Source organism: Mytilus edulis, chromosome 9 (assembly GCF_963676685.1).
Source record: "Mytilus edulis chromosome 9, xbMytEdul2.2, whole genome shotgun sequence".
In the NCBI taxonomy this organism is placed as follows: Eukaryota; Metazoa; Mollusca; class Bivalvia; order Mytilida; family Mytilidae; genus Mytilus; species Mytilus edulis.
The window spans coordinates 38,180,091-38,194,388 of record NC_092352.1 but is presented as its reverse complement, the minus strand read 5'-3'; the positions used below and the strand labels follow the sequence as shown (position 1 = coordinate 38,194,388).

Here is a 14,298-nt window from a genome sequence, read left to right as displayed (position 1 = left end):
GTCCTTTGGTCTCAAATAGAAAGTTGTCACATTGGAATAAAACCTCATCTTCTTATTTATAATTAGCCCCCTAGCGACAATTCAAAGAGGACTTTATAGGTTTGGTTATACAGTTTTTGAAATAAAATTAAACTTAGCTTTAATTTTGAACTGTTTAAACCTTAGAATACAGGAGAGTACCTATATATTACTGACATTCATGTTATTTACGGTCATCAAGATAAGGGAGTTTACCTTGACAGCATGCAGTTAGTTATTTCTCATCTCTTTCCCAGTGATCATTGACCTTTCCCTAAAAAGCATTACCTCATACAACACTCACCAGATTCTTTGTGCAGTTATACATCTGACACAATTTGTTGAGAAGATTTCTTGATGAAAAAAAAGGTTTTGCACAAGTTTGCTATAATGCACTCACCTTTAAGATGAAGGTAGTGCACCATCAGTTAGTTTGGACTCTTATTGTAAGGTATATAGGTATGGCAAACAAACATTCAAACAAAAACAATTGTAGTCTGTCAACTCCAGATAGAGTCAGACCCTACACCCATGTATAACTTATTTGGCCTGAATGACTTTAACAGGGCAGGGATATAGGCTCACTGAACTAGCTGCTAGTATAAATGATACAGATGCACACACATGACAAAATTCTACTGGTAGTGAACGAATGAGCATGAATTCGAAGCATGACTGTTGTAATAGAAATGTGACCACTTGAATTTTGAAGTATCCATTCAATGGCAAAATATGATTAACAAAAAGTGGATTTTTAAAAAAGTATTTCCTATTATATATCGGACATTTTATAGATTTTGTAACATCTCAACTATAAGTTTGTGATTGTAAACAGTACCAGTATCTAGACTGTTTCCCACTATCCAGAAACTAGCTAACAGATAACATGTTTTAGGTCAAATGTTTCCTACTGACCTGTGGCTAGAGGTTTCAATCTGCACACCTTTTGCTTTTTATCAGCAAGGAAACTGCTGGAGATTGTATTGATAGGATCTCTAGCTGAATATATATATGAAGGTGCGAAAAAAATTTGTTCTCTCTTGATTTTCTGCGTAGGCTATCCCATGATCCACTTTTAGAGTAAGATGATAAGCTGTGTTATAATGATGTGATGACAAGATTGCTGTTAAAAAAATATGATTCATGAAGGATTAGCACAGCTTGATAATAGATATCATCAAATACAAGTGTCTGAATACACACTTCTTATGTCCATACAAATTGATCTGTAACCACTTAACTCATAGATGTTTTGCTCTATACTCTGTTTTATTGCAAGTTTTTACTCTAAACATGGTTATCAACATTTCTATACTTATTACACAGTTAAGTGTTTAACCTGGTGTTCTGACCTCAATAGAATACTGGAATAGAGCTAGCCAAGCATGTGTAAAAGATTTGTATCAACATTTTTAATGAGTTTAATTGGTTGTTTCTCTAGATTTTAGAAGAAACTCTGTTGTTGAGTGGTCTAAACACTCCTCATCAGTAGTGATTCCTAGACCATTGACACTGAGGTTGTGATGTATGACTTCATTTCTTTATTTACCAAGATTTGCCAGTTATCCTGCAGAATGTTCATGTTTCTATTCAGTAATTGGTTAATATTAGCCTGTGCAGTAAACTTGAGTATGCCACCACTGTTGTAGGGTTTGCTCTTGTTAATTATAGACTGTCTGTATTAAATGGTCCTTTTTCTGGGTTATACATGTATATACAATTTTGTTTCATCTTGTGAGTTGAATTTTTTTTTTTATATAATATATATCCCAGGTTTTACCAAAATAGAGATTTGAAAACAAAGTTTTTAATAACTTAAAAATGTTTCCGTAATAGATCAACAACCTGATAAGGAATGTTAGGATTTAAGTCTATTATATTTAAAATATCAATGCCGAATGGTAAAGATAAATTTGCTTTTCCATTCAGTATTTTCTCTTCAGTCACATTTTAGTCACCATGTGCTTTTTCTAAAATGATGATAACACGACCTACGTGTGAATATCAAACCATGATTATGCAGATTGGACGGAGATAAAAAGTTGCATGTGACTTGTATCATCACATAATCTAAAAAGTGAAGCATGAAACTTTCAAAAGTAATGAGTAATAGACATGTTTACAAAGTACTCATACTAGTCCACTTGTACCACAGTGTAACAGACTTGCAGCTGATAACACATATAGTAGATAGCTGGTATCATCTGTGCTCTTGAACCTCTTGTTGTGTCCTTGTATGAATGTTCTTCAACACCATCAAACAAAAAAACATTGTTAATGATGAAAAACAAAATATCTTCTTAAGACAGTGATTCATGAAAGATTAGCTGAGCCTGATGAAAGATGCCTATTCAATAAAGTATTAATATTACTCTTTCATTTACTTCCCTGTTGACTTCTGATGTCCATTATTTATCAGAAACTTTGTGGTATCTTTTACCACTTTATATCATATAAAACATTATTTATTTACTGCTGGGTAGTGATCTCTTTATCTGTTTATATCTATTACACTTGCAATGGATCAAAGGAGATGTGAGTATAGTCAGTGAGACAGCAACCCAATGACATCTAGAGGTCGATTCATCCTAGAGGTCATTATAATGTTCAATATGTTAAACTCTATAAATACATGTACCGATAGCTATTTCTGGAGGGAAAAAAACTAGGTATGAATTGCAAATGAAACAACTTTCTCTAAGAAATAAATGGATGAGGATGCAAACAAATATAAGTCATTGCAGTATGGCCTTCAACAATGAGTAAAACAAGGGGGCATTAGCTCACTGATTTGACTGAAATTCTCATATTTTATTTAGAATATACTAAAACCTTGACATTTCTGATGTTTTTGAGCCTACAAAATGTATTAGGACAAAATTTAACTTCATTGACAGATTAAAGTCATATATAATTTCATTATTTTGCTTTAATAAATATTTGAAATTTTTAACCAGATTTTCAAAGAAAAATTGGATATTGATATGGGGATGTACAGAGACGGGTGGTCGGGAGGGCTGGGGGTTGGGCAGCAGCCAAATGTTGTCTGTGCATTTACTCATGAAACGTTCAACCAAAGCTTTTAAAATTTTAGTAAAACAAAATGGAGCTCAAGTTCAATAATGATGATTTTGACTTTTATTGTTAGGGCATTATGGTTCTTGAAAGATTGAAAAATGGCATTTCCAGTTGTGTCTGTGCATTTACTCATGAACCATATATCAACCAAAGCTTTTCAAATTTAAAATGTTGTTATTGATGACAAAATGGGGGTCAAGTTCAATAATGGCAATTTTTTACTTTTCCTGTTCGGGAGTTATGGTTCTTGAAAGATTGAAAAATGGTATTTCCAGTTATGTCGTTGCATTCACTCATGATTGGTTCAATGAACCATTCAACCAAAGGTTTTCAAATTTTTTAAATGTTGTTGCTTATGACAAAATTTAGGTCAAGTAGGATAATGATGATTTTCTCTTTTACCGTTCGGGAGTTTGATTCTTGAAATATTGAAAAATGGCGTTTCCATTCGTGTCTGTGCATTTACTCATGAACCAATGCTTATTAAATTTTGATATGTTGTTACTGATGACAAAATGTGACCTCTTCAGGAAAATCCAGTTTGCTGTCTCTATTAAACAGCCTCTTGTTCTGACTTCAATTGTTCTGAACCTTTATCAGTTAAGTAGTTCAATATAAGTTTACCGAAAATAGAACCATTGTTATGATGCTGCCTTTGATATGTGAACGTGCATTGATGATTTAACTTTTGACAAGTTTTTTATGTGTGATATTAAAGATTTCTCTACCTGATGAGACATGATGTAATCAAGTATGCAGGTGAAAAAATAAAATTAAAAAGACTTATTTACCATAACAAGTAAATTGACGTAGGAAATACCTTTAACAAAATTTGATTTATAATCCTTATATATTCTATCACATAATGTTCAACTAGCTTTTCTCAGGATTTTCACATAAGGTAAGATACCTTTTCTTCTAATTTCCAATTCCATTTTCAGATTTTATAAAAATTAATAAATAAAAAACTTGTAACTAGAATTGAAGGAATTTTAAAAAAGGAAAAAGTATAACTCATGTCATTTTTGTTTTAAGTTTATAGTTTATATTTCATGTGGAATAAGGGAGTGTTTATCCAAAACCTCAAGCTTATTGTTTACAGGACTGGTGTTTAGGATAGTTTGTAACTGAAAAATTTCCAAATGTGACTTGAAACTTATTCAAATTCGTACCTAACTAATGTATGAAAAGCAAATAGGGTTCATTAACTTCATTTAATGTATGATTTACAAGGATAGGGAAATGTTTTCGTATAAAGAGGGTTGCCTGATGGTTATGGAAAAAGCTTGTAGTGGCTAAAAGATTACCTTTCACTCCAGACTTGGAAAAATTATTCCAAGCGAAGAGACGACAATCCCTTTTAGCATCAATGTTGGAGGTCAAGGTTCAAGCCCCCTGCTAGGATAATGAAAAAGGCTTGTATGCACTGTATGTCTCTGCCTCAAAGGTCCAGTTACCATCATACCTAGTTAAAAAAAATTACCGTACCTTGATAATTGAATAAATTTTATTTAGGTGTCAAGGTCAAACTTTTACTCAAGGTCAAGGTTGGCTGATCAATGAGAATCAACTATTCAGATTATATTGATATCATTTGGATGCTCTCAGTGTTTTGAGATGGCCTTGTTTTTTCGTATAGAGATTCAGTATTCAACTGAACAAAATGCTATTAAAACACTGAATGTTGAATACTATAAAGATCTACAAAAGAATTAAGAGGTTTTGTAAAATTACTGAGAATCTTGTGATCACCTAATTGAATCAATTAACAATCAATAAATTTCTTATCTAGACCTATTTCTTAGCCTGAAGAATCATGCGTATCAAAGGCACTAAGTTAAATTGCTTATTTTTTAAATAACTTAATACCTTGAGAATTTCATAGGGCATATTGTACAAAGAGAAACAAGTCACCCAAGCCAAATTACAATCTCATGCTCAAGTGATAATTGTGTAATCTAATTGATGAGTTCTGTGAGAAGTTTGTAGTTGTATCTTTAAAGACAATTGTTCAGTTTGATATTTGGATTTTTGTTGTTTGTCGAAAAGGTAAGTTCCATACATTTGCCTTATTCAACAAGTTGTTTTCTGAAATCTGGAACAAACTGACTTTTACTGGATACATTGAAATGTCGAAAACTAAAATCATTTTTCAAAATACTACCTGCCTACAAGCTTTCATTACATGATGTTCATACTAGTGGTCACATCACAAATAAAGATATCTTGGTTTCCTTGCAAGTATTCAATATTTTTGCAAGGTTCTAGGGTATATCAACCTAAGTGCTGTAAATATTTTGCTTGTCTGTCAAAAAAACAATTTTTGAAAATTAGTTCCCCTTTGATGCAAAAACTCATCTCCACTTCAAATTCAAGTGGGGCAGATACTATATGACAATAAAGTTTGCACTAAGTTCAAAATAAATACTTTGATCAGCACATATATACATTTAGACTTTAAGTTTTCCAAAGAAATCCCCTGATTTTTGCAGTATGAAATATGAATACCTGTCAGGTGCATGATGGAAATATTAAAATATCATTATGATATTTAAACTTGTTTCAATATAAATGCAGATAAAAGACCTATTGAATTTGATTTTTATCAAAGTTCAATTTGAATTTGATGTTTATCAAATATTGAATGTATGATAAAATCAATTGCACGTATAAATAGCACAGCAAGAGGAAAGATAATAAAATATTATAAAAATATTTCAGTCTTTCGGAATTTTTTTTATGTTTCCTTCAATATATCATCAAGGGGGAAAGATCATGGTTTAAGAAGGCTTAAGAAGAAAATCTCATTTTAATTGGTCAGATATTATTAAGGGATTATGAAAGGGTGTAGTAATCCAAACGTTTAATGGAATAACACTATACTACTAGTATTATAATACATACATTGTAGAAGTAAACATTATATTGATAAATATGTTTGTAGTAAATGTATATCTAGTTAAAATAATACTGAGGGTTTATTTTAATGGGATTATATGTATATGGGATAGTAGTGTTCAATATTATACTAAGTCGGGGTTCATTGTACTGGTTGGTAAAACAGCTTATTTATTTTTCAGTGGTTAATAATACATTGTACAGATAAATAAGTTCAAGATCAAGGCCTAGTAGACCTCAAAGCTCCAACATTATTGTCAAACACAAAATAAGTACCCATCCTATTTTTCATACTCTTCGCATACCCTATCACAAAACAAACTGCTTTAAAAGTTTACCAAATTGCAGCCCTTCTTGTCCTTTTACATTATTTCATGGAAGTCTTTTGATACAAATTTTCTCTCTGTCATATGTCCATTGTCTATGACCTCATTTATTATGGTTCAGGGACTGCTAATATCATGTGAATTTCTCACTTATGAGAACTAGTAGCAGGATAATGATATCTGGTACATGTATGTACATTGTATATGGGATCATTGCAGGATTATTTTAGACAGGGTTCACCTGACCTTGACCTCATTTCATGCATTAGTGATACAGATTAAAGTTATTAAATTGGGTTCATTTTGTAGATACTATATAAAGCAGTAGGTCATGTATATTTGATATATGGGATGATTGTTTGGTTGTTCATATCAGTCTGGGAGATTTTATCTGACCTTGACCTCATTTTCATGGTTCATTACTCAATGTTGTTTTCATGCATAGATCTGTTTGTATGATGTAAGCAGTGGCGGATCCAGAACTTTTCCTAAGGGGGAGGCCGTTGGCTGACCTAAAGGGGGGGGGGGGGGGGGGGCTCCTGTCATGCTTCAATGATTCCCTATATAATCAACCAAATTTTTCCCACGAAAGGGGGGGGGCCCGGGCCCCCCAGGCCCCCCCCTGGATCCGCCTATGGTTAGCAGTAGGTCTATTATATTTAGTGTATGGAATAATTGTAAGATGTTTTTGTTAGTCTAGCTGGGTTCATCTGATCTTGACCACCATTTACATGAATCACTAATAATGTTGAGTAAATGTTGAGATACTTTTAGTAATACCTTCATCTTCAAGGCTTTCAATATCTAAGATAAAACAAATGAGCCAATTCACCATGTGCCCTTTTGGTTATTTATTCCAATCTGGTAATTTAAAGATTTTTGTACCATACAACAAGTGAAATGGGTCATGCTGACAACTCACAAAACTACATCATCTTCAATATAATTCTTTACTTTCATGACAAATGCCGATAATGACATTTTATCTCTCTGGGTATCTAGTCTTGAAAAACCCTGTGACAACCCTTGTGTCTATCAGGTTTCACTGTTTTATGTCAAAATTGTTTGCATTTTAATAATTTTCACCTTCTGAAATTAAACATTCTGGAGCAACCATATTTGTATACTAGTATTCTAAATATGATAATTAGACATGAAACCCATAACATTTATTTCATGTTTAACAACCGAAAAATTATGTCAGGTTTAAATAGTAAGTTACTACTGTTTGTAGATATTGATCTATGATATAAATAAAGGTTTTTATATTGATTCTTGTGTGTAAATTAGTTGTAAATTGCATCTAGGTAATCTTAAGGTGTCTTCTCAAGTTCTGTTAAATATTACAAAGATATGGGGGTAACTGGTACCCTGTTATATAAGATCTGTAGGTCAAAATTAAAGCAGTTGATGTTATATATGGTTTCATACTTTTATTGTGGTCTTGAAACTAAAATCTGTTAATCACGTTTGATATAATAAGGAGGAATAATCTTTTTACAAAATTCACAAATATGAGGGTTCATGATATGTAACTGAACATCAGATCGCCTTCGAAATAGGCTGATCTGGGGTTTTGAATCATTTGAAAATCGAAATTGTCCTGAATATGGATGAAATATTGTACTATACATTAAGAAGTGAGACTTATTTGTAGTAAAAGTTTAGGCATATTTATTGTGACTTAGATGGAGAGTTGTCTCATTGGCACTCATACCACATCTTCTTAAAAAATTCTAAATCCTTTTAGTTGCTGCACAAAAACATACAAACTTAATAAGGCAGAAATGAAACTTTACTAGAATAAAGATAAAACTGGTTTGGTTAAGTCAAAACGAACTAAACTGAGACTCCTCTCAATGCGTGTACTTAAAAGATATGTTTGTGTTTGTCAATATATCCATTCAACTTTTATGTTGTATTCACATATGTTACAGAAATCAATGTTTGGAAACACTATCATAATGAGTATTGTTGAAAATTATTAATAAATATTTAAACAAGTCTTTTATTTAGGATGCAAATTAAACATACAATACATCTGTACATTTTATGGCTATTTATATTCCTAAAAATAAAAGTTTACTGACAGCTAGTTGAGTCAACACACTATTCCTTTCTGGTAAGTAGTTACAGAAGAAAATCATTTGTCTATATTATAACATTGATATATGTTTGATGGTTTTACAGTAAAACTATTTATAAAGCGAATAAGCTTAGGAATTGTCCTTTAAACATTTCTCTTTGGCTAAGTAGTTTTGTACTGTGGATTCATCAATTAGCAGGGGTTACAGAATAGAAAGTAATAGGCCAAAAAAGTGAGGGATAGAGAAAAATTAACATTTGATCTACCAAATAACATATCTTTTCAACAATAAAACCATATCATTTTAGAACAAATGAATGATGAATATTTTATATAAATATAAGGAGATATTGTATGATTGTCAATGAGATAACTATATACCAGTGGATGTAAGCAATTATAAATAGCCATACTGCATTCAACAATGAGAAAAGTCACATAAACCCCATATGTATTAGTGGGCTATGAAAGACCCTGATATGCAAAATGTGAAACAATTCAAATGAGATAACTAATTTTAATTTATGAGCAATGCTACAATACTAATAGCTGCTGTCCAATGAAAGATATTTTAATTGTTCCTCTGTATATTTTGGTTAAAGTTATCATCTTCTAGTAAAACCCTAATTGATTTACAAACATAAAAAATATTAATGGTTTGATCATACATGTTTATGATTCATCTCCAGCAGATGTGCTATTTATTTGATGAGATAAGAATTCAGAATTTTTACACGTTTTTGAAAGATTCTATTTTTTGAGCCTTCAAATAAAATAAATGCATACTTGAAGAAAACATCATTCGTACATTTATTTTGGTAGTGTTGTTTGTATTTCTTCTGTTGCATTTGTTGGTGTTTAAGCCATTCTTTGGTTGTTTTCTGCTGTTAAGGTATAGAATGGAGAATATTTCATCAGATGGTTGGATTGATGGATGGTCATTCAACATTGATCAGGTTTGCAATAAAACTTATGATTAACCATACTTTCTGACATGTCAATCCAATGTTTGCCAACACTTTGTTCAAAATATGGCGCTGTACATTTATTTATCATTATAAAAGATTATTCAAGCTAAACTCTGTACATATTGCTTACTAATTTGAGGGAAACTTTGAAATTATTAATTTATACTATGTTTTTGTCTCCAATACTAACTGAAAGTTCAGTTGAATTCAAGCACATATTTATCACTTGTTCACATTTTGTATCTCTTAAAATTTTGATAATGGTACCAGCAAACTTACAAAATATTAACACAACAACAAGTAATTTGTAGCCTTTTTTTTAAAGTCTTTTGCAGACTTGAAAGGACTAATTATGAGTTATTTGATGACTAGAAAGGCATGATTTGAGTCATTTGCAGACATGCACCATGTAGAAATCTTATAATTTTAAGTCATTTGCAGTCTTGCTTATGCTTTATTTTGAGTCATTTCTAGACTTGCAACATGTACAAGGCTTGAGTTTGAGTCCTGCTATATGTATGTAACAATTTTTCTGAGGATATGTCAACCTACTCTGACTTACTATCCTGACTTGATGCATACAGTCTGTATAATGTTAGGTGCTTGGTAGTCGAGTAGTAACTTTATGAGAGATTTGTTTGATCTCGCTTAGGATCTAAACCTTAACCTCCATCACCAAACTCAGTTTTTGAATCTGAAACATCTTGGGTTATTAGAGATATTTAATCCTTTTTATGCCCCATTTATAGGCATTATGTTTTCTGGTCTGTGCATCCGTCTGTTCATTCATCTGTCCGTTATTCTGTCCGTCTGTCCCTCTCCAGGTTCAAGTTTTTGGTCAAGGTAGTTTTTCATGAAGTTGAAGTCCAAGTTACTTAGTAAACTAGAAACTTAGTACACATGTTCCCCATGATATGATCATTCTAATTTTAATGCCAAAATTTAGAGATTTTTCCACATTTTCATGGTCCATGGAACATAGAAAATGATAGTGTGGATGGGGCATCCATGTACTTTGGACACATTCTTGTGTAAAGATAAATTGAACAATGCAATAATGTTTGGTAGTTCTAAATTTTGCCTCTATTACTGATATCGGAAGTGCAGATGTCTTTTAGTGCATATTTGGATATATATTTAGTTTTTGACTTAATAGTTCAAATTCAATACAAATGGCTTTAAAATTAAAAACTTGCAGACAGATTTCTTGTCAATAAGATAAGTACATAGTACACTTTTTGTAGGAGTTGATACAAGTAGGATTGGCAATGCATTGAAAATTAAATTCCTTCATAAAAGTTTGTAGTATATCTAAAAACAAGTGATGCATTTATTGCACTCAATATGCACAGCATTTATATTTATATAAATCTTTTCAGGTAAATATGATATGAACATTTCTGTGTAATATCTTATGATCATGCTGAGCAAATCTTAAGATAAATTGGTTATGGAACTTTAAATTGTTTAATAGGTTGTAAACCACCCAGCACCAGATTTTATTTTATAAACAATTTAAAGTTATGAATGAGCAATGTTTCATGTTATCATGTATGTGCTGCATTTTCCGTTTAGGGTTGTTTATGACTTTCTTATACAATTTAACATTTTTTTTTTGCTGAAGAAAAATATATGTTATGTCTGCAAAAAGACTTATTCATTCCAGCGATTGTCTGAAATGGATTCTCAATTGACTAGACAAATAAACTGAATAGAATTTCTTTTTGTAAATCTGTGTTATGTTTTTATGATGTAGGATGCTCTTTGTTTTAGTATTTTTAGTTTTATGTTTGTTTATGGCTTTTCTCCTGCTATATGCTGTCACTTTTTTTGGCTGAAAAAAAAAAATGTCTGCAAAAAGGGTTATTGCACTTGATTGTTCTGTAGGATACTCCTCTAGACAAATTAATTGATACGAATATATTTTTGTTAATCTGTGTTATGTTTTAATAATGTATGATGCTCTTTATTTTGATATTTCTAGTTTAATAGTTGTTTAATGGCTTTTTCTAGATCTCCTACCTTGCTGTCATATTTTTTTTTGCTGTCTGCAAACAGGGTTATTGCACTTGATTGTTCTCTAAGATATGCCACTAGACAAAACAGATGATATGAATATTTTTATAAATCGATGTTATGTTTTTATAGTGTATGATGCTCTTGGATCAGAGGATTCTGACATTTCTCTATCAGACCTCTATCAAGCCTCCTGGTTATTTTAATCTTAAAACATTGATGTTTTCTAGACAAAAGACAGATGGAAAATAGAATGTAGAATGATTAGTTTGTCTAAAACATGATTTAAGTGTAGATTCTGATAAAGTTATATGAAATAATGAGATATCTAGCAAGTTGTGTAAGATATTGATGACTAAAGTGTTAACTTTGCTTTGGTATTTTATTGGCTAAGTTGTAGCAATATCTGATACATGAAAAAAAAGATACTAAGGGGATTTAATTGCAGGAGTTTTATTCAAAATGAGAAAGAAAGAAAGAAACAAATATAATGGATACTGTTGGGCATTTGTATTGATTAACTTTCAAAAATAAAAACAGTACCCAGTATGTTTTCTGGTCTGTGCCTCCATTCGTCCGTCCGTCTGTGCCTCCGTTCCTCCGTCCGTCTGTGCCTCCATTCGTCCGTCTATCTGTGCGTCCGTTCGCTTCAGGTTAAAGTTTTTGGTCAAGGTAGTTTTGAAGAAGTTGAAGTCTAATCAACTTGAAACTTAGTACACTTGTTCCCTATGATATGATCTTTCTAATTTTAATTCCAAATTAAAGTTTTGACCTCAATTTCACGGTCCACTGAACATAGAAAATGATAGTGCAATGGGGCATCCGTGTACTTGGGACACATTCTTGTTTTTTATGTTTTTGTTGCTTTGAGTCTTTAGTTTTCTATGTTGATTAAGGTAAACTTGGTATTTAAAAAAAAAAAATGAAAATATTTTTGCCCTGACGTTAGTTTGACTTTCCCTATGGTATCTTCCCCATCTTTAACATCCTGAATGTGTATATTAATTTTGTTATCATAATCATCATTATTTTCTCTATCTCTGCTAGTGCTACTTTTGAAAGAGGACAAAGTAGATGTAAGACCTTTGTGAAGACTTTGGTATTCAGAAAAATCAAGTCATTTTTCTGTAAAAAGATTTTAGTCATTTTTTAGAAAGAAAATGTTTAATACTTGTGACTATCAAGATTTTTTTATAGGGAATTTTGTGAGAAGATCTGTTTCTATTTTTCATCAACAATTGGAAGGGAAGAGTATTTCCAAAAGCTACAATAGTAGAAATGTCAGATCCACAATCAATCAGTTTTTGTCAACCTTTGGAAAAAAGAAAATGCTGATCCTCAGTAACTTATCAGTGTTTATCCCTTGAAGTGCCTCTTTGGCAAAATAAGTGTGTATTCATTAATCATGGATTGATTAGTATAGACAGTATTATATATCTGTGTTATGTAAATCTTTATTGGAATGTGTCTACTGATTATAAATCTATTCTACATGTAGTGGGGGTGAGGTCAATGTTTGTAAGTACACAACTTGCACAAAATACATGTTGTGTGTCTTGTAATAAAAAAAATATATGCAATTGAAATAAGAAATGTGGACACTCATTGCTTTCTGTTGTTTATCCAACTATTGCACATTGACAGACTATTTCTAATGTTCTTCCATAAAATGATACCTTAAAAGGGTATAAACTCATGAAAAATGAGCTGAACGTTTTAATCACATACTGTTTGTAATTTTAGGAAATCAAGCTTCTATTATAATCAAAATTGCAGTTGGTCAAATAAAATTATTCCTGTAAATTGTGCATGTGTGAAACAAATTTCTTGAAATTTGAATATTCAAGGGGTCAAAATTTGAAGGATATTTAATATAATTATTTTATTCAAAGTGTTTGATACCCTTTAGAGGGATCATAGTTTGATTTCAACTAGAGTTATAACTACCATTATTTGCTTGTGCATCCAGGGCTATTGTAGTGGAAAAACAAAGGATAAGCATGGTTACCACAAACCTCTCCAAGCTTGTTTTTTATTTTTTGCAGATGATGCCATTTCTTTGTCAAATACATATTTTACATCTTGGAAGTTTACGTCTATTGTTTTGCATGTTTCATGTAGAAGTCCATTACTGCCATAGTTAAAATCATATATTTCTAACAATTAAATGGTATTTTTCTTTCTTTTATTACAGATAAATCCAAACAGTAAAGCTTACAAGGAAGGTATAAAAGTAGGGGACTATATAGAACATATCAACGGTCAGAAAACAGAAGGGTTACTCCACAATGATGTTCAACAGATAATAAAATGTGCTAACAAAGAACTTACCTTAGATCTCAGAAGGTGAGATATAATAGAAAAATAACAATTTGATATTCATAAAAAAAAGAACAACTATGAAAAGCATACTTTTTTCTCTCGTTTCTTGAACCACAAAGGGGCTACGCACTATACACAAATGCGCACTTTACACACCAAAAGACGGTAATAACAAAAATACAGATCTTTGAGGAAAATTCAAAACAGGAAGTCCCTAATCAAATGGAAAAATCAAAAGCTCAAACACATCAAACGAGTGGATGTCAACTGTCATATTCCTGACTTAGTACAGTCATTTTTAAATCAGTAAATGGTGGATAAAACCTGGTTTTATAGCTAACGTCACGGTACTCAAATTGCACCGAGTACCCAAATTACACCTATTTAGCAAAAATAGCAGGGGAAATCTTACAAGATTTCCTAGAGACTAAACAATTTGTATTTTTATGATTTGATACTATGCACGTCTTTTAAGATAGGTAAACGTATTAATGCTGAGTTCACACATAATTCGATTCGCATTAACTAATCCAAATTAGTTTAATTTGCATTCGAAACGATTTACCTCCTAACGTCAATTCTGATT

At 31.5% G+C, this 14,298-nt stretch overlaps 1 protein-coding gene across 50 annotated transcripts in view; it reads left to right on the top strand.

Moving 5' to 3' along the window:
• LOC139489696 (sorbin and SH3 domain-containing protein 1-like) overlaps nucleotides 1–14,298 on the top strand; it is a 121,609-nt gene that overhangs the window by 8,735 nt on the left and 98,576 nt on the right. For 49 of the 50 annotated variants that reach the window (XM_071276408.1, XM_071276402.1, XM_071276391.1 and 46 more), the window contains exon 2: nucleotides 13,585–13,736. In XM_071276408.1, the coding sequence (XP_071132509.1) occupies nucleotides 13,585–13,736 (152 nt within the window). Of the gene's footprint in view, nucleotides 1–9,227; nucleotides 9,363–13,584; nucleotides 13,737–14,298 lie in introns of those variants that run through there. The other variant, XM_071276401.1, reaches the window with a different exon arrangement.